The sequence below is a fragment of the Astatotilapia calliptera genome, chromosome 7 (genome assembly GCF_964374335.1).
Source record: "Astatotilapia calliptera chromosome 7, fAstCal68.1, whole genome shotgun sequence".
Lineage (NCBI taxonomy): Eukaryota > Metazoa > Chordata > Actinopteri > Cichliformes > Cichlidae > Astatotilapia > Astatotilapia calliptera.
This window is the reverse complement of record NC_137428.1, coordinates 3374343-3393514: the sequence shown is the minus strand read 5'-3', so window position 1 is coordinate 3393514 and position 19172 is coordinate 3374343. Positions and strand designations below refer to the sequence as shown.

Sequence of the window (19172 nt, the reverse complement as noted above, 5' to 3'; positions counted from 1 at the left end):
CAGACTTCTTCATTTATGACAAAAACATTTAGGATTCAGGTTTTGGAAGTCAGCTAATTAAATATGTGCAGTTATTACTCACCTTCTAAATATTACTATTTCAGCTTTTTCCACAAGCAAGCCAACGGCTTTAAGCATCATAATTCAATGTTGTTTCTTCCATAAATTCAAATTAGGCAACTTTTTATAAAACATCACATTACTATCATTTTTAAAGTGTACAGGTAAAAAATAGCTCAGTTAGTATCTTAGTGCAATAAAATAGTTAAATAAAATTAACCTCCAGTGTTTTACAAACTCAGGAAAACTGGGAACAAGATGAGCATGAAGTTTTTCTAGTTAATGTGACAGCAAAAAGACGGTAAAAGTACATCACATCTTGTTTTAGAAACATGAAGTGATTTAGTACTGTTACAGTTCTCCAACGTAGGAAGCACAATTATTCCTCTACACTGGCCTTGTGCCTTATTTGATCCATTATAGGCTGTCAGGCAAATGCAAGCCTTCTCAAATTAGTTATTTCCCACAGGCTCTATAAGAACTATGGATAAAGACATCGCAATGTTACAAACCAGCTCCCAAAGTCCAGTTTTTGATGGCTCGCCCTCCTATCTTTTTAAAACCAGACGTCACAACTGAGGGATGCGATTAAGAAACCATTTTTATACTGCTGTCCACTGACGGGGTCCATAACTTTCATAAAGAGCATAATGTTACTTTAAACATGAGCAACTGAGCCCCCAGTCTCATTAGCAAAGGTCTGGAGGGGGTTCGCAACCTGTTTAAGGCGCTTCACATGGAAGCTACATGTGGGGGGGGGGTCTTCAAATATTTGCACTTGCAGACAACAATCAACTGTTACATTCACAAAGCAGCTAGGCAAAATAATAAATGGATGAAATTAATTAATAAATGAAAGTGTATTACAGGAAACATGTTGGCAGACAGAATAAGAGATGTAACTTGTGGGTCTGACAAGTTTCCAGACTAGTTTTAGGTTATAATGAATGAAACTTTAGGTCCATTTTATAAATTATCTCATCATAAGAGACAGAAAAGATAATTGTCCAGAATATGCTCATTGGCCACATCAGTGTCAGCTATCAGACTGACAACCAGCTTCCCAACAGGACTTTACAAACCACTAAGTGATGTAATGGTGTCTGTCCATCTTTTGATATTTACAGTTTATGGTAACAGGTCATGTCAGAGATCTAATGGTTCTTGGACAGCTAAGTGGCACGAAACACTTGACTAGACGTTCTACAATCTACATCAAACAAGGGAGAAGTGAAGGATTGACCAAATGAATGTGTGTAAAGAGCATGTTGTAGTGTTTCATTTATTCATGCTGGGCCAGTTAGAATATGGGTCATGATTTATTTGCAAAATATGCGTCCATTGCATTTGGATTTTAACCTCAGACACTAACTAGAGTTTCAGGAAACGTACATCGTAGGCACATTAGTAAAAGCAAAAGGAGAAAAAAGTAGAATTGATTTATCTGACACATACTAACTGTAACACAGTACAAATATATCACAGTACAGTTTCAATACAGGCTAAAGCATGAAGGAAGCTTAGTGACGAGTATAATTCAAAGTGAGATATCCAAAAACTACAACCATGCTTCACTGGCATCAGTGCATATCACAGATTCCCTACATTTCACTGCACCTTAACACAAGCCTTGAATTAAAGTAAAGGCCATTTATCACATACTGTACCAAAACAGAAGCTTAGTAAGCACCATAATATTCCACCAAACATATGCCTTTAGATTATGTTTACTAAGATCAGGATCTACAGATCAAGTAAAATGAATTAGAAATGCATCACTTTGGATTAAAACCCTTCAGTTAACAAAGACAGTAAACCCGATTTCTGTCCTGAAAGTCACCCTCGTATTTAGCTATCAAACATCTTCTTCCTATCAGACTTGTCTTCAATGTTCTTACGCCAGTCTCCCACATCACGCAGCTGCTTGTCCTGCAAACACAGACGATGCTCTGTTAGTCCAGACTGAAATCAGATGCAAAAAGGCTGCTAATCAAGAAAAAAACTATTTGTTTTGATGGTTTTTCTGCCCTCTAGTGGCCAGAAAATGGATTGTTACAGTTTCTGAGGATTAAGTCCTCCTCAATGTTGAGAAGAAACTCTACCTCCTAAACCAGGGGTCTCAAATCTGCAGCTCCAGAGCCACATGTGGAGCTACTGTAGATGCCTCCCTGTGGACACCTTAGTATTGTAGGTCTTAGTATTGTTAATTAAGACCTGCTGTGCTGTAGAGCCCAGTGAGGAACTCTGTGATCCTGTTTCGCTGAGTGTAATTCTAATTTGACTGTGCTGGCACTCAATCCTTTAGCCTAAATGTGGGCTAATAGTCACAACAGCACGAAGGCAGCAAAAATACTAATGCTCTAGCTTCAACCAGTGGGTAAAGTAGGCACACTCCTCTTTTTTTCTGTCTGTGGAGTTACTTCTCATTGCTGATAAGGACTTAGACCTCACAGGTATCTGTGATTTTATTGAGTGAGGACCAAATGAACCAGGTAGCTGCTCACCTCCTCTTTCACCTCCTTCTTGACCTGCTTCAGATTGGCCCTCAGGTCCATGTTGACAGTGTGTTTGGAGCCCAACAGAGCTTTGAGCATGGCGTCAGCAGACATGCGCACTTTCTTCAGCCGGGGTCTCTTGAACTTTCCTCTCAAATCCACAATCTTGATATTGAGGTCCCTGACCTGAAGGAGGATTCTGAGGATTACTGACCTGACAGATTAAATAATCAATCATGAAGCAAACAGCAGTGACATGCAGGGTGTTTGGTGCTGAATTCATCACCAAGTACCACTAGCTTTAAAACAGTGTTGTTGGGTTATTAAAATGCTGACAGAAAAGCTACAGGAAGGAATAAGGATGTGAAATATTTCCAGTTAATGTTGCTATACAATTCACGGCAACTGCAGACCTCACAAGAAGGTTTGTTGTGTCTTCCATCAAAGTCTCAAGAGTGTGGAGGAGAAGTCAGAAAATGGTCAGTTACTCAATGAAAGCCTGACAAGCATCAGCCTAGCAGCAAGATCAGTATCTGCTCCTTTGAGGAGTAGCGGGCAGAGGACACAGGGAGGAGCCCTAAAAGGTGACGACTGCATGTGCATGTTTCTGGCCTGTGTACACAGAGCAGTGCCACCCAGATGGACTGCAGAGCCAGCATGCATGTACAAGCAAATGTGACTGCATAATATTATATTTGAAGTAAGCAGTTTTGTAATGTACTTATTCCTTAGTGTCAGACCAAAATCCAAAAGATAGGGAAGCTTCTAACATGAAAATAACCAAACAGCAACGGAAAATGACTGAAAAGGTTAAAAAAAACTTCAGGTATGTGATACTTGTTCAGAATACTTTTTTGGTCTTTTTTTGTTTTAAGGTGATCAGGAGAAAATACAAGAATTCATTTGGTTGATATTAAAATATAGCTTCCTATGTTTGTTGCAGTTTATACAGATATACATATACAGATACAGTATCTCTACTCGGTGCAAATAAAGACAAAAGGCCAACCTGGTGCAATGAAAAGTCTCTCACCTCATTCAGCACCATGTTCAGTTTGAACTCTATGCCGTATCGCTCATCTTCACTGATGATGATCTGCTCATGAAGCTTCTGGCACAGTTCCTAAAGTCAACATAGTGATAAAAGTTTTTTCTTTTTTAGATGCTTCCAATTTCAAAAACCCACAAAAGAAATAAAATGCAATATGAAACGTGTCAAAAGCATAATTGTTTGAAACAGTGCAGTTTCTTCTCACCAACAGCTCGTCCCTGGAGTACGGCAGCTCAACAGGAGGACATTTATCTGCCAAAAACGTCTCTCTCTCTTTGGCCTTCACATTCGCTTCAGCGTCCAACAAATTACCTGCCACCACGAGCATGCAACCCTGAGGAGATTACATCATCACCCCATGTCAGGTAAGAGGAAGCACAGGCAAGCAGATGGGCATGTGTGAGGTATTTTGCTCTGTTAAGCTTATCAGTTAAAGTTAATCTTACCTTCAGGGTGTGCTTACGCCTCGCAGACAGCCTTTTCCTGCAGACGGAAACACAAATTATAATTGATGGAAGTAATGTATATTTGTGATGATCAATTTTATTGCAACCATAAAGATCGGTTTAATCCTTTCCCAAAGGAAATAGTAATATATGTGGGTCACTGATGTGACATCAATATTTCATTGTCAAAGCAAAATGTCTGTTAAAATTAATTTCCTAAACGACATGTAGGTATTTTGATTTCTTTAAAAAAATCTTTAAGGTTTTATACATTTTCAGTGCATTGAAATAAGTGAGCAGCTTTATTGTGACTGTTGCAAGGTTACAAAATGCAAAGCAACAAAGTCAGTAAACAAACTCCAAAAGAGCCGGGCAATCACGAGGGAGAAGACACACGGGACTGACAGGAAACTATTATTTCTACTAGTACTATTTCTACACAAAAAGATAATCAGGGTAGACACAGGAGGGTGACAGGATGCAGTTGAAGATGACCAGTGACAAAGGGGCAGGAGGTGGAAGTAAAACTGAATACAAAACACAGAAGATTAAGGTATTAAAATACAAAATTGGACAATTGGGAAATGAAAAACAATTATAATGAAAGGAAAGGACAGACAGAGGATGTCAAGTCAGAGGGAAATAAAGCAGGGATTAATTAAAGTCTAGAAATACACAGTAACTAGAACTACACAGAGTACCAAAGATAAATGAAAATCAAAGATGAAATAAACAAAACTAAGAGCTTTTAATATTAAACAAGAATTAAAAACTTTGGAACCATCCAGGGATCGTGGAAAACATATGCATGTCTCATTAGTGACCCATAAATAATTTAATAATAAAGTAATCAGTGCAGTTATGATGAATGCAAGCTAAATGTCACACACTGAATAAAAACAAAACCAAACAGTCCTTGTGAGGGAACCGCTTGTTCCTTTGCACACTGGCTGGTTACACAAACAGGGAAAATAAACTTACATGATTTACAGAAAATAGTAAAGTTTTTACTCACTCAGTGGCCATGTTTGCTGGATGATCCCGAGGTTACCTGACAAACACATAACAAGAGTTAATGCTTTTTATTGGAATCAATTTAGATACAAATATACAAATATATACATTTTAATGTCCCTGCCAGCAAAATGGTGACAGGGACACAATAAAAAGCAAAACTAGAGAAAAACATAAGTCACAAAGGATAAGGAGAGAGCAGTGGTCTGGAGCCACCACCTGTTAAACCATCACCTGTCTGGGTGTTATCTTTCATATTTATACCACAAGGTTTAGGATTGTGTTCATGGGAATTTTTGACCATTTTCCCCAAGCACATTTCTGAGGTCAGACACTGACGCTGGCTCACACTCTGCTCTAATTCATCCCAAAGGGCTTCTGTCGGGTTGAGGTCAGGACTCTGTGCAGGCCTGTCTAGGTCTTCTACACCAAACTCTCTCATCCAATTCTTTATGGACCTTGCTTTGTGCACTGGTTAGCAGTCATGTTGAAACAAAAGCTGTTCCCACAAAGCTGGTAGCATAAAATTGTCCAAAATGTCTAAGGGATTGACCCAAACGCCTGAAAAACACTCCCACACCCTAATCCCTCCTGTACCAAACTTTACACTTGCCACAATGCAGTCAGACAAGTACTGTTGTCCTGGCAACTGCCAAATCCAGACCAGTCCATCAGATTGCCAGACAGAGAAGCATGGTTTATGGAGATCACATCTCTACTGCTCTAAAGTCCAGTGATGGCGCACTATACACCACTGCTTTCAGCACTTTGCACTAACCTTAGTCATGTAAGGCTTGGATGCAGCTGCTCGGTCATAGAAACCCATTCCATGAATCTCTCTACACACTTGAGCTAATCTGAAGACCACATAAAGTTTGGAGCTCTGTAGTGATTTAACTCTGCAGACAGTTAGGTAGATGAGTAGAAGCACCTATGGTAGAGGTTGGCAACTTGTGGCTCCCTCACGAGCCACAGGTTACAATTAGGGTGAACGGTAATCCTGTTACTATTCATACTGGATGTAGTAATACTTAATGTATCCTCTCCCAGTTACATCTGCAAATCTGTCACCTGCGTGTGCTGCTCTTTTTCTCACGTTCTTTGGTAGGAGGAGCTAAAATGGCTCTTTTGATGTTGGAGGTTATGGACACCTGACCTAAAGTATTAATTCTCACCAGGGTCTTGAGTTATCATGATCACCAATCTGAATGTCCACGGGATAACAACTATACTCCAAGCCTTTTAGACTGAGGCGTAACTTACCAAAGATAACCCAAGCAAATACAACATGAAGTTTTTAAATGATGATTTCTTTTATTAAAGGGAAAGAAAGCTATCCAAACCGCTTTTATGACATTAACATCTTCCCATTCAAGTATTATACACAAACCAGAGGTGTGGACTCGAGTCACATGACTTGGACTCGAGTCAGACTCGAGTCATTAATTTTATGACTTTAGACTTGACTTGAAAAAATGTTCTAAGACTTGTGACTTGACTTGGACTTTTACACCAATGACTTGGGACTTGAATTGGACTTGAACCGGTTTACTTGAAAAGACTTGACATTTTACCCCAAATATAAAATTTAACATGCATATTATATAGAGATTGAAAATGTGACGTCATTCAGGGGTAAAACCGCAAAGGATTCTGGGAACTCGTGGCAAGAGGTACTAGCGCACACAGCCTTTCAATTGAAATCAGTCACACAGCGATAAAAAGAAACACAAAAATGTCAAGAAGCTGTTGTATTATTAACTGCAATAGCCGGTCGCATGACAGCCACGGGAAGCCGACGGGTAAAGAGATCGGTTGTTATCGGATTACGTCGTTGAAGAGAAATTGTTCGAGCCATGTTTCTGAAGTAACAAAGAGGCGACTGGATTGCAGCCATTCAAAGACCAAATATAACGTCCCAGAACACTCCAGCTCACAGGTTAGTCTGCTCCAAGCATTTACACAAAGGTCAGTCTTCTGTTGTAGTTAATGCGTCATTTTCATAACATAATTGGTGATATAGGTTACAAGCAAGTCTGGCGCTGAACAGAAATTGTCGCGCTATGCTCCTTTATTTATTGTGCATAAATAGTGAATTGTCCTGACACAATATTGCGTTTCGCTTCTGTTATTATGGTACACTGACAAAAACATATACTTTTATTCACAGGGTAAAACAGTTGTTTTGTATCACTAATTGCCCAGTACGATTACAGCATACAATATTATTGTCACTGCTACATTTCTGTAATGCTACCAGAAATTATTTCCACTGCTAATTAATTACCGTTGAGCTCAAAGGTCCTATTAATAAACGGTTAACGAATGTGTATTTATGACGACGATTTGTGAGACTGGTAAACTTATGATACGTACGATGGTCTTTCGTTCTACACGGTGCATTTCAAGGTCCTGCACCCATCCGTCGGTAAACTGTACCTGGGCTTGTTGCAGTGACCTGAAGTTACTAAACTTCACGAGTGTATGCACTCACTCCAAGAAGCGTATAATTATAAATATGCATATAAATATGCTACGATGAGATAGCTGACTTCATCTAACTAGCAAATGTTGTCCAGGCTACGTTGGTGATGCAGTTTTTTTTAATATGTATGATATTTTTGTCATGCGATTTTTAAAGCCGGTCCTACAACCGCATCCAAGAATAACATGCAGCTTATCTCAGAACTGTCGGTGAAAATTATTCTTGGAGCTAGGTTTAATTGAGCTGCATTTTAAAGAGGTGCAATTTCACAATTTGTGTATATTTTCTAAGTTCACTATTTTGTCATGTGTTGAGAAAAACACAGATTTAAAAATTACATGGTCTAATATTTACATTTAGCATAACTGCAACATGCTTTTTTTCGTTTTTTTTTTAAAGACTCGAAAGGACTTGAAATTCAAAATTTCAGACTTGTGACTTGACTCGGACTTTTACACCAGTGACTTGAGACTCGACTCTGACTTGCCTGACATTACTTGAGACTTGACTTGAGACTTGAGGATAAAGACTTGAGACTTACTTGAGACTTGCAAAACAATGACTTGGTCCCACCTCTGACACAAACGCTGTGTATCAGCATAAACACCTCATACCAACTTTCATTTTTCAGGGGCTGATTATTTAGAGACCTTTTAGTCACCGAGTGGACCACGAACTCCTCTTTATACTAAAGTAAAGTCGATTTAAATAAATGTGAGGTAATCTGTCCAACAGCTGAAACCTGGCCTACACTGCATCATGCAACAGGATAATAAGCAAAGATAATAAGGATATAATCAAGATGCTGCAAATTTGCAGCCAATTTTCAGATGTCAGTCTGATTGACAGGACATTCAGAGAGCTGTGCATGTAATGAGTGGGCCAGAATTCCTCCACAACAATGTAAGCGACTGATAAACTCATACAGAAATCTATTATTTCCAATTATTTTTTGCTAAAAATGTACTTTTTTCACAGGACTGCAGAGAGTCCTGTGAAGACATTTTCCCTTGGGAGTAAATAAAGAAATGAACGCCCATTTTCTTTGGTATATTAACAGCATTGGCAACAGTGGCAAAGATCTAAGAATAGCACGGTTGTGTTATCTTTCCATGGAGCACTAACAAGGCAGAGTTGCAGCGTACTCGTTTTATCAAATGGACAAAGAATAAATCTTTGGAGCACTTTCAAATGTGGCCTCAGAAAAATCCATGCAGCTTTTCTGCTGACGGGTGGAGGAACGCTTCCTTTAGTCAGGCTGCCCGCAGCTGTCCACTGTTTACTTTATAAAGAATTGAGGGTGAACAAGGAAAAGCAATAACCCACATTTTTATTTCAGTATTAAACCACATCATGTCTCCGTTCTCTGACGCTGTCCTGCACCCACATTCACCTATCTCATATTTCATGTTTGGACCGTGTGAATTCTATCTTAAGACATCATGTTAATTCCAGGAAATTTCATGGAACGGCACTTTGTAACCCAGGACGTGTTAATGCCTTAAAGGAACCATGCCGCTATTTCTAGCAGCACAGCTCAAGGGATACAGGTCCAGCACTGCGAAGGGAAACATTTCAACAACTGTGGATTGCCATGACATTTGGTTTGTTGTCTTGTGCCTGTGCTTTCAGCGCCACGAGCAGGTCAGATTTTTACTTCGCTGTAGCATGCAATAAAAAATGAATTTGCATAGATTTTGGAACAGATTACTACAATGCTAAATCAATGTTATGTTAACTAACTAAAAGCCAGTGTTATAACATTGTTATAAGGGTCACAGTGTTATAAAAAGCATATAATACCAGCGCCACACCTCTAAAATAACCTGAACAGACGTGTACTTTTGGTGTGATGTTAACAGAACATGCTAATATTAGCATGATAATAAGATAATGACCTTTACAACGCCCAGCATATGATATAAAGAACATTGAGGAGTTCATGACTATCCTTCCACTTCACACACTCTCTATAAAAAGACAACTACTTTCTCCTTTGCTTCTAAAAGATTATCCCTACCAGAAGTGTATCATGTAGCATGCTTTATAACATCCACCCACGTCTTCTTCTGTTTGTCCAAAGTTGGATATCACATCTTAAGCAAGGGTATTCTAGACATCCCTCTCCCCTGCAACATTTTTGGTCCCTCCTGGGCAACCTTGAGCCATTCCCAGGATAGATGAGACATGTGATACCCCCAGCTCAGGGTCTACCCTGGGGTCTCCTCCCAGCCGGACATGTCTGTAAAACCTCCAAAGGAAGGCACCAAACCACCACATCTGACGTCATTTGGATGTCCTTTTGACACAAAGGAGCAGATGTCAAAGCAACCCAAGTTCCAGGGCTGAGCTCTTGTAGCTGTCTCATTCTTTTTCATTTGTCACTAACTAGAGCTTATAACCATGGGTGAGAGTTGGAGCACAGATCTGCCTTTAAAGCAAACGTTGATTGCTTTACAAGTCAAGCTTTTCACTATAATAAGCCTGTCAAACTCCTGCATTTCATCTAACTCCAAATGAGTCAGCCTTCCCATCAGACACTCTACATTGCCATCACTTACAAGCAAGACCTCAAGATATTAAAACATCTTAACAGCAACCCAGCCCCAGAGGGAGCAATCTGCAGTTTCAGGAGAGAACCAAGGTTTCAGACTTGGAGATGCTGACTTTAACACTTGGCTACAAGATGTCGCAGTGGGTGCTAAAGATTGGGGCCTGATAAAGCCAACAGAACACGTCAAGTGGAAAAAGCAGAGCACGATGCCATGTCTCCATACTTGACATGCTACTCACACCAAGGCCCAAACCTTTAAGCCTTTACTGTCTGAGAATACAGATAGTTGTCTGAACTGTAAACAACCCCAAATTTTAGGGTTATTTTGTCCATTTACAAGCCACACCTAAGACACAATCTGTCAATTAAGATGCTGCATAAGCTTCACTTCTGGAAATGTACCATCTCCCTTTATTATCATCACAGATAATGGTACATAGCTAGAAAACAGTTGCTTAGGCGTGTCTGTGGATGGCAGTATCAGTCTGTCAGCCCATATATTCAGTTATTCTGGCTTTTCTTCCAATGTGACATCCCTGCTTAGTAATCACTCATCTTATCAACAACTTCAATAACTTTGTTGAGCCTCTGAATTTTCATCTAGCCCAACCATTAGGTACTTGGAAGTTCATGACATGTAAAACTACTGACATTTCCATAGTATCAGCTGGAGTTTTTGTTTTGTTTGCAAATAGATCCAAACTCCAGGCAAACAAAATGCAAACTATCTGCAGGGTTAGATATCAGTGGACGGGTAAACCAACCCTTCAAGTACCAGCCACACGACACTTGTAGACATCCTCAGAAGTTAGACGGTCACTGCCTGAGCTGCTTGTAATGTTTAGGAGATGTGATGGAGGAGAGGATTAAGACTATTTCTGGAGCCACAGCTGTTCTTGACGTCTTCATTGTACAGGGGGAAAAAAGAGGGACAGCAGGCTCGCCTTAAAAGAAAAGACGAGTGACAAACACTGCAGGCATCCTAACGCACATAACTGACCAGGAACACATGGTCGTCATCTGTAAGCCAATAAGAAGCCGGTGAGGGGGGTATCGCCGGGTATTTTAAGACACTCAGAACTCCGAGGGCACAACAGCATGTTGCTCTAGAGATAAAATCGTATTTGTAGGGGCCTTGATTTTTAAGTGTGTGTGCGTGTGTGAGTATCATGAGCAGGATTGTCTCTGAAGGAGCAGGAGGATTCACAGTAACCCAATACTGCAGAACATCCCTCAGACAGCCAAGACACTAGAGCATATCACAAAAATAGCGTGCCGCTGCCCTCAGACACACACTGCTTCACTCTTACAAAAATAAAAACAAGAAGATACAGGATACATTTCCATCCAATGCAAAATCCTGAAATGAATCTGCTGTAATAGCATGTGTGTTAGAGAAAAGACTCAAAAGTGTTCAAAAAGCCTAAATGAAGCTTGTCTCAAACACTTGTAGAAGAGCATCAATAGATGAATGATGACTTCAACAGCGGCTAAAACAGAAAAACAGTTGGAAAGTATTTTTAAAAACGAGCCAAAACACAAACGACATGTGGAATAAAATATTTTTCTAGCTTTGTGGTCGGGCTTATTCTGCACAAACATAGTTTCAGGTACTATGTTTCCCTTTAAGTCTCATCCATGCATTTCCATTTGAGTGTCCCAAACAGCTGAAAACTCCAGATAAAGACATTGATGTGAAGCTAGCTTTGAAATGAAGTTGATAAAATGAAGTTTTGTTGTTTCTTAAAACATTTGAAGATTACATTTTCCTCAAAAAATAATATTTCTACAAAATATAGACATGGGTACAAGAAAAACAATATGACTTAAAGTTATATTTAAAATACACAATCTGTTGTTCAGAGAAGTCCAGAAAAAGAACCAAAAACCAAGCCATAGTGGGCTTTAATGCTTTAACGCGTGTGGAAAAAAACAGGCTAAATTTGATAAGCAGGGATTAAACTGAAGTGTAAAATGTGAAGTCAGGTCCCTGAAGATTAGACCCAGTTTTCTTCTGCTGTCCCCCCGCTTCCCTCAGTGCTGACAGGAGGATAAACACTGGCAGATCGACTTTCAGGTTAATGCCTTGTAGTGGTGTCATCTTTCAGCATGCCACATCACCACGCCATACATCACCGTACGCCAATGCAGCAGAGCGAGCACACGTCCAGACGGAAAACTACTCTTTCAAACTTTGAAATCCTAAAAATATGTCAAGTAATTACATGTAACTCCACACAAACATTAACTACAGAGTGAGGAAATCACTCAAATTCTCCACTGTCAACATTCGATATAATGGTGACTTCCAAAAGACGTAAAACCTCCAAGAACCTTTTATGGTCACTACAAACTTATCAAACTGACACCATCTTTAAATAGTTGGCCAGGCGCCAACAACATCCTCCCATCAATGACAGCAAATATCAAATATTCTCCTCTGAGATCAAAGCTTCAACCTTCCACAGAGACATTTACGTCTGCACTCCCAAGACGAGACAAATCATCTACAGCTGCAACCAACCAAAATGTGATCAACTAAAATAAAAGAGGAAAAGAGAGAAATCTTACTTTAACCAGGCCGAGCTGTTAGAGTCACGGAGACACAGACAGAGTCGCAGGCAGACCAAGTGTTAAGAAGGTATATATTGCAATCTCCATGGCCTTCTAAATCCTGCACTTTCTCGTTATGGAAGTGGATTACTGGTCAAACCAATGAGCTGGCAAGGTCATGAAATACAGTACACTGTCATCTGCCCCCTTCCACGGCTTGCCTCATTATAAATAACCCGCCCTTTAACATTGTAATCTGTATTATCTTGAGCCATCAAGTCTCTGACAGGCAGAATTCAAGGAAGAAATGAAACCACAGAGATATTTTATGAATCCCACTTAACACTTATATAAATACTTTGCTGACAAATGATGAGTTGAGATAGAGCAGGAAAACACACACTGCTAACTTTAACTCGTTGGCTATGGAGAAGCTTTTTTTTTTCATTTTAATATTTGAAAACAGGAGGGAGAGGAACTCACAGTGTGCTGCTGCAGAGATGAGCTTTGGAGGTGACTTGGTTAAATAAGAGAACGTTAGCATCCTATAAAACATTAATAAACAGTGTAACTCACATTTTAGATTATTTTAAACCTGGGATAAAATGTGGTGATAATTTAAAAAGAACTAAAACAACTTTAGAAAAACATTTGATAAAGAACACTTACCTGTGACGTGTCCCTGAGTGAAGACAGTCGAACACCCTTTTTCTACTGATGGCCCAAAGAGTGCGACCACAATTAAAAAGTTGTCATATTTTCAAAGAAAATTCAAAATTAGTTTCAAAATTTCAAAGAAGTTTCTCAGAACTTAGATTTTTTTTTAAATACTTGCATTGCCCGTGCTCTTAAAGGTGAGAGCGGCTGTTTTAATTCCATGCAGGTAAAGAGGACTCATCAAAAAGTCTTTAAAGGATGATCGAAATACACCAAGTCTAATAAGCTCTTTGAAAAGGAGCACCAGGAAATAAGAGGAGGCAAGGGGAGAGACAAGAATATGGACACACACACAGAGGAAAGAAAACAAAGGAAGGAACGGACTCAGAAAGAAAGTCGTTACCAAAATAAAACTGGGAGCAAAAGTGAAGGAGAAGGCCACTAACAAACCGGCACAGATGACGGCAAGGAAACACTGTAGACATCAGGAAATTTTGATATTATATCAAAACCAAAATGTAAACACTAAGCAAGAAACCATGAAGCTTGTATTCTTTCATTTACTCAAAAAAGCTTCTGCCCAAAATGCTGACTTTAACATATTAGGCAGCATGAAGACTCCAGCAATACTTGAACAACAACAACTTTATTCGCAGACCAACACGTCTCGGCTTCATCAGGGACTGTCACGGGGTCCCCTTCCAGACCTCTCCCGGACAAACACAGGCGTAGTCGGTAAGGTATTAGTGTGGATACTTTATTTGAAGCGGCCTCCCCAGTGCATAAAAAGATGGTTGCAAAGACATAAAACTGAGAGCCACGCTACACAGCCTGTATGTTACAACACACTCCCCCCTTCATATCCGGCGTCGTCTCTTATATCCCGTAACCCCTCCCCCTTGGCGTCACCACCAATTCTTTATTCTAACTTTAATCCCCGTCTCCCTCCCCCAGAATTTCTTTTTCATTATACACTCACAAAACATATACCTTGATACAGGCTCTCAACTATTTCCCAGAAGTCTACCCGACTTCATATACACATTAACGGCCCACGTAATGAGGCCATTCTCATGACGGTCCAGACACACGTGAACTCATTATTTAAACCCCACACCCCCATACCATCGGCTTGCGTCACCCTGCACGATTGGCGATCCCCCCGCACGTCTCCCCGACCGACGCCCTTAACAAGTAAGTGGGAACCAAAATCTAGCCACCCCCGATGCGGCTGACAACTTGCTCCTCACCCCTTTTATTCCTCTACTCGGTCGTCAGAAAGATACGCCGCCCCGGGTGCCAAATCGAACTAATGGTGGTGATCTAATGGTGGCGGTGCCATACTCAGCGGACTCTGCCTTGAGACGGGTCACTCCGTCACATCATCCCCTTCCCCCCGGAGGTTGGCGATGTGCGGCAACCTAGAGAGGTAATCCGCCACCACATTGAGCGTACCTGGTCTGTGCCGGATGGTGAACCTGAAAGGTTGCAGTGAGAGGTACCAGCGTGTAAGTCGGCTATTATGATCCTTCATGGACTGGATCCAGGTAAGCGCCCGATGATCAGTCTCCAACACAAACTCTCTTCCCAGTAAGTAATACCGGAGTTTCTCCAGCGCCCACTTAATCGCCAGAGCCTCCTTCTCCACCGTCGAGTAATTGGTCTCCCGCGGCAGCAGCTTGCGGCTCAGATATAGGATCGGGTGCTCCTCGCCCGGGTCCCCTTGAACCAACACGGCTCCCAGGCCGCTCTTGGAGGCATCCACCTGGACCAAAAACTGCTTCTTAAAGTCCGGACTCCAGAGCACGGGGGTCGAACACAGGCAAGTTTTCAGTCCCTGGAACGCCTGTTCACATGCTGCGGTCCATATGACCGGATTTCGTTGGTTCTTCCCCAGTAATGTCGTCAGCGGCGCCGCCATTGTTGCAAACTGGGGCACAAACCTTCGGTACCAACCAACCAGTCCCAGGAAAGCCCGCACCTCCTTCTTGGTGCGAGGCCGAGGACAATTCTGGATAGCTTCCACCTTATCCAGCTGCGGTCGCACCTCTCCTCGTCCCACCTGGTAGCCCAAGTAGCGAGTCTCCTGCCGCGCCCATTCACACTTCGAGGGGTTCAGAGTCAGCCCGGCCTTATGAATTCTTCCCAAGACCTCCGACAGATGCTGCATATGCTCCTCCCACGTGTGGCTGAAGATGACGACATCATCCAGGTAGGCGGCGCTATAACCGTCACAGCCCTGTAACAACTTGTCCATCAGCCTTTGGAAGGTAGCCGGTGCCCCATGTAGGCCAAAGGGCATCACGGTAAACTGGAAGAGCCCGGCAGGGGTCCTGAAAGCAGTGTACGGCCTCGACGTCTCCTCCAGTGGCACCTGCCAGTAGCCTTTGCACAAGTCCAAAGTGGTGATATACTGGGCAGCCCCAATCTTCTCCAGTAAATCCTCAATTCGCGGCATGGGGTACGCATCAAACTCGGAGATGGCATTTAGCTTTCGAAAGTCGATGCAGATGCGTAAAGAGCCATCCTTTTTGAAGATAATGACCACCGGGCTGCACCATTCGGAGCAGGACGGCTCGATCACTCCAAGCTCCAGCATCTTCTCCACCTCCTGTCGCAGCTTCTCCACCAAGTGTTGCGGAACCCGATAGGGCCGTTGCCGGATGGGCTGTCCCTCTTTTAGCCGGATCACGTGTTCAACCAAGGTAGTCCGACCTGGGTTAACGGAACACAGCGAAGGCGTCTCCTGCAGAATTTTCAGTAGCTCCGCAGCCTGCGGTGAGGTCAGATGAGTCAATACCGGAGACCTTGGATTCGTAGCCTGCTCAAGTTCACTCTGTCCTCCTCCTTGCACCACCCTGGCCATCAGTGCCTCCCTCGGAGCCGGACGGGGCTGCTCCACCCATTCCTTCAGGAGGTTCACATGGTAGGTTTGTTTCGGTTTCTTTTTTCCCGGATGATGGATCTCATACGTCACTGGTCCCATTCGGCGAAGCACGATATAGGGCCCTTGCCATTTCGCCAGCAGTTTACTGTTGGAAGAAGGGAGAAGTAACAGCACCTTTTGTCCGGGCTGAAACTCACGTTGCCGGGCCTGTTGGTCATACCAGATCTTCTGGCTTCGTTGAGCATCCCGCAGATTGGCTTCGGCCTCGGCCTGGTACCGCTCCAACCGCTCTCTCATCTCCAGCACAAACTGCACCACCCCTTTCTCATTTGGAGCCACGGTCGAAGACTCCCACCCCTTTCGAACGAGATCAAGCGGCCCCTGTACCTCCCACCCATAGAGTAACTCAAAGGGGGAGAACCCCGTGGACGCCTGTGGAACCTCTCTATACGCGAACAAAAGAAAGGGTAACCACTGGTCCCAATCTTTTCCCGTGTCTGACACAAACTTCTGTAACATCCGTTTGAGAGTCTGATTAAACCTCTCCACCAACCCATCTGTCTGTGGATGGTACGGTGACGTCTTGATGGCCGAAACGCCTAACTGAGTGTGGAAGAGCTGCATTAACTTCGACGTAAAGTTAGTCCCTTGGTCGGTCAAAATCTCATCAGGTATCCCCACCCGAGAAAACAACTGTATCAGTGCGCGCAGAACATTAGGGGCTGTGATCGCTCGCAACGGAAACGCCTCTGGGAAACGGGTCGCGTAATCACACACCACCAATATGTACTGATAACCCCGACCACTTTTTACTAACGGACCCACAATGTCCATAGCTACCCTACGGAAGGGGATAGAGATGACCGGCAAGGGTTGTAGCAGAGCCCGATCCGATTTGCGCGCTGGGCAAGTTTTCTGACACACAGGGCATGCACGACAGTACTTCTGTACATCCGTATACATTGACGGCCAAAAGAAACGCGTACTAACCCGTAAATAGGTTTTTTGGCGACCCAAATGGCCTGCCCAGGGGAGGGTATGAGCTAAATGCAGAATGAGAGGTCTACAACTAGCAGGGATCACAAGCCGCTGGTGGTCCCCATCAACTGCATACAACACATTTTTCTCAACCACAAACTTCTCTTTTCCTCCCCATTTCCCTGTTCCCCCTTCAGGCACATTAGCAAACAACACTTCCAACGTCTCACCCTCCCTTTGCAACACAGAAATATTTTCAGGTACATCCCATTTCATGTTCTTATTGCCCGGTCCCTGGGACCATAGCTGCTTCTCAAAGCGGCGTTGGCGACGAGATTTTCTCGGCCCTTTCGTGCCACCCTCGCACAGACTACTGTCCAAGTCTGGCAGGGGTTGGCATCCCGCCTTCGCCTGGGCCCTAGTGACCACTGGGCCTAACACCTTCATTTGAACATTCCCCGTTTCCCTCCCTTTTGTCTCTGTGTCCCGCTCTTCTTTTTCTTGCAACAAATCCATAAGCACAGGCACATCCATCCCCAGAATAACCTCTACCGGCAAATTCTGTACCACCCCAACAGACAATAAATATGGCTGGTCATTAATAGTCACTGTTATTTCCACCTTTGGGTAGGGATGTTTGTCACCATGCACACATAACACTTCTTCTTGTCGACTATAGTCCACACAGTTCACTGGTACCAAGCTTTGCTTAATTAATGACATAAAACTACCAGTGTCCAGCAAAGCAGTAACCTGCTGCCCATTTACCCTTACAGTTTTATAGCGTTGCCCCTCAGCTGGCTGGACCTTTGTTGGTTCCGCCTCCAGCCGAGGTGCATAGCAGGCCCCAGTGACTTTGGCCTTCCGGATGGGGCACACCGAGGCTTTATGGCCGGGCTGCTGGCAGTAATAACAAAGAAAGTCCTTACCCGCTCCTCGTAGAGTGGATACCTTGGGGGCCCCGGATGGCTCGGGGTTACTCTCCCGCTTCGGCAGACCCGCGGATTGCGGGGACGATCGCTGTGGCGTCCCAGCTGAGCGGACCGGGGCCGCTCCTCTCCGCGCATTGAAATACTGCGTCACCAACTTGGCTGCGGCCAGTCCGTCCGCGGGCTCATGCTCCCTCACCCAGGTCCTCACCTCCCCTGGAAGAACTCGAATTAGCTGCTCCAAAATAATCGCTTCTCCCATCTCGTCCTTCGTATGCTGCTCTGGTCGAAGCCAGCGCCGGTACAGTCCTTTCAGCCGGTAGTACGTCTCGGTGGGGCTCTCCCCAGGTGGAATAATATTAGAGCGAAACCGCTGCCGATACGTCTCCGGGGAAATGTCAAATTTAACTAACAAGGCAGCTTTTAAATCCTCATAACAGTGGGCTCTTTCTTCATCCATTGCGGTATAGGCCTCCAACGCCTTCCCCGCTAGCAACGGAACTAGCCGACAGGCCCATTCATTCTCCGGCCATCTCCAGGTTCTGGCCACTCGCTCAAAGCGCAACAAATAGTTCTCAATATCTTCCCCCATCTGGTACGGTGGAATCTTTGGCCCCTCCGATCGCCTCCACTCTCCGCCCGTCTGGTCGAAGCTGCTTGTCGTTGCCAGGGACTGGCGAGCCGGTTCCTCCAGCAACGACGGCCGGTATTCTCGCTGCCGGGCCGGGGTAGGCAGCACCATCCTGGGGCTACTCGCTGTTACCGTGCTCGGTGTAGCCGTAGCGGCCGTAGTGCTAGCTCCCGCTAACACTTGCCCTGAGCTCTGCTGACTAGCTGAATCCGCCGGCAACAGCGCATTAGGAGAGGGAACGGTCCTCAGCCCCCTGAGTTCTGCCAATAACACCGTCTCTCTCCTTTGCTGTCCCGCCAGGAAGTCCCTCATCATCGCAATCAGTTCTCCATCACGTGCTGCGGTCGAGGTTGTAGGCAACTCCGGACCAATCCTGCCGGAAATCTCCTCCTCCTCTGCTGAAGAAGATGACGCCGGCACTGTGTCCCACGC

At 43.6% G+C, this 19172-nt stretch overlaps 1 protein-coding gene across 1 annotated transcript; it reads right to left on the bottom strand.

Moving 5' to 3' along the window:
• Positions 1 to 1360: 1360 nt before the first annotated feature.
• LOC113025101 (troponin I, fast skeletal muscle-like) lies at positions 1361 to 12891 on the bottom strand. Its single transcript, XM_026172512.2, has 7 exons — positions 12677 to 12891; positions 5068 to 5103; positions 4053 to 4089; positions 3812 to 3940; positions 3589 to 3678; positions 2565 to 2741; positions 1361 to 1989 (listed from the first exon to the last, which is right to left on the bottom strand). The coding sequence occupies exons 2-7, from the start codon at positions 5076 to 5078 to the stop codon at positions 1909 to 1911; spliced, it is 525 nt and encodes a 174-aa protein (XP_026028297.1). The 5' UTR covers positions 5079 to 5103; positions 12677 to 12891; the 3' UTR covers positions 1361 to 1908.
• Positions 12892 to 19172: the final 6281 nt, after the last annotated feature.

Excerpts from the sequence above, each read along its gene's own strand:
- LOC113025101 (XM_026172512.2), bottom strand. Across the intron at positions 3,941-4,052 it reads GGCGTAAGCACACCCTGAAG|GGTTGCATGCTCGTGGTGGC; the intron begins GTAAGATTAACT and ends TAATCTCCTCAG. Across the intron at positions 1,990-2,564 it reads AGAAGGAGGTGAAAGAGGAG|GACAAGCAGCTGCGTGATGT; the intron begins GTGAGCAGCTAC and ends CTGTGTTTGCAG.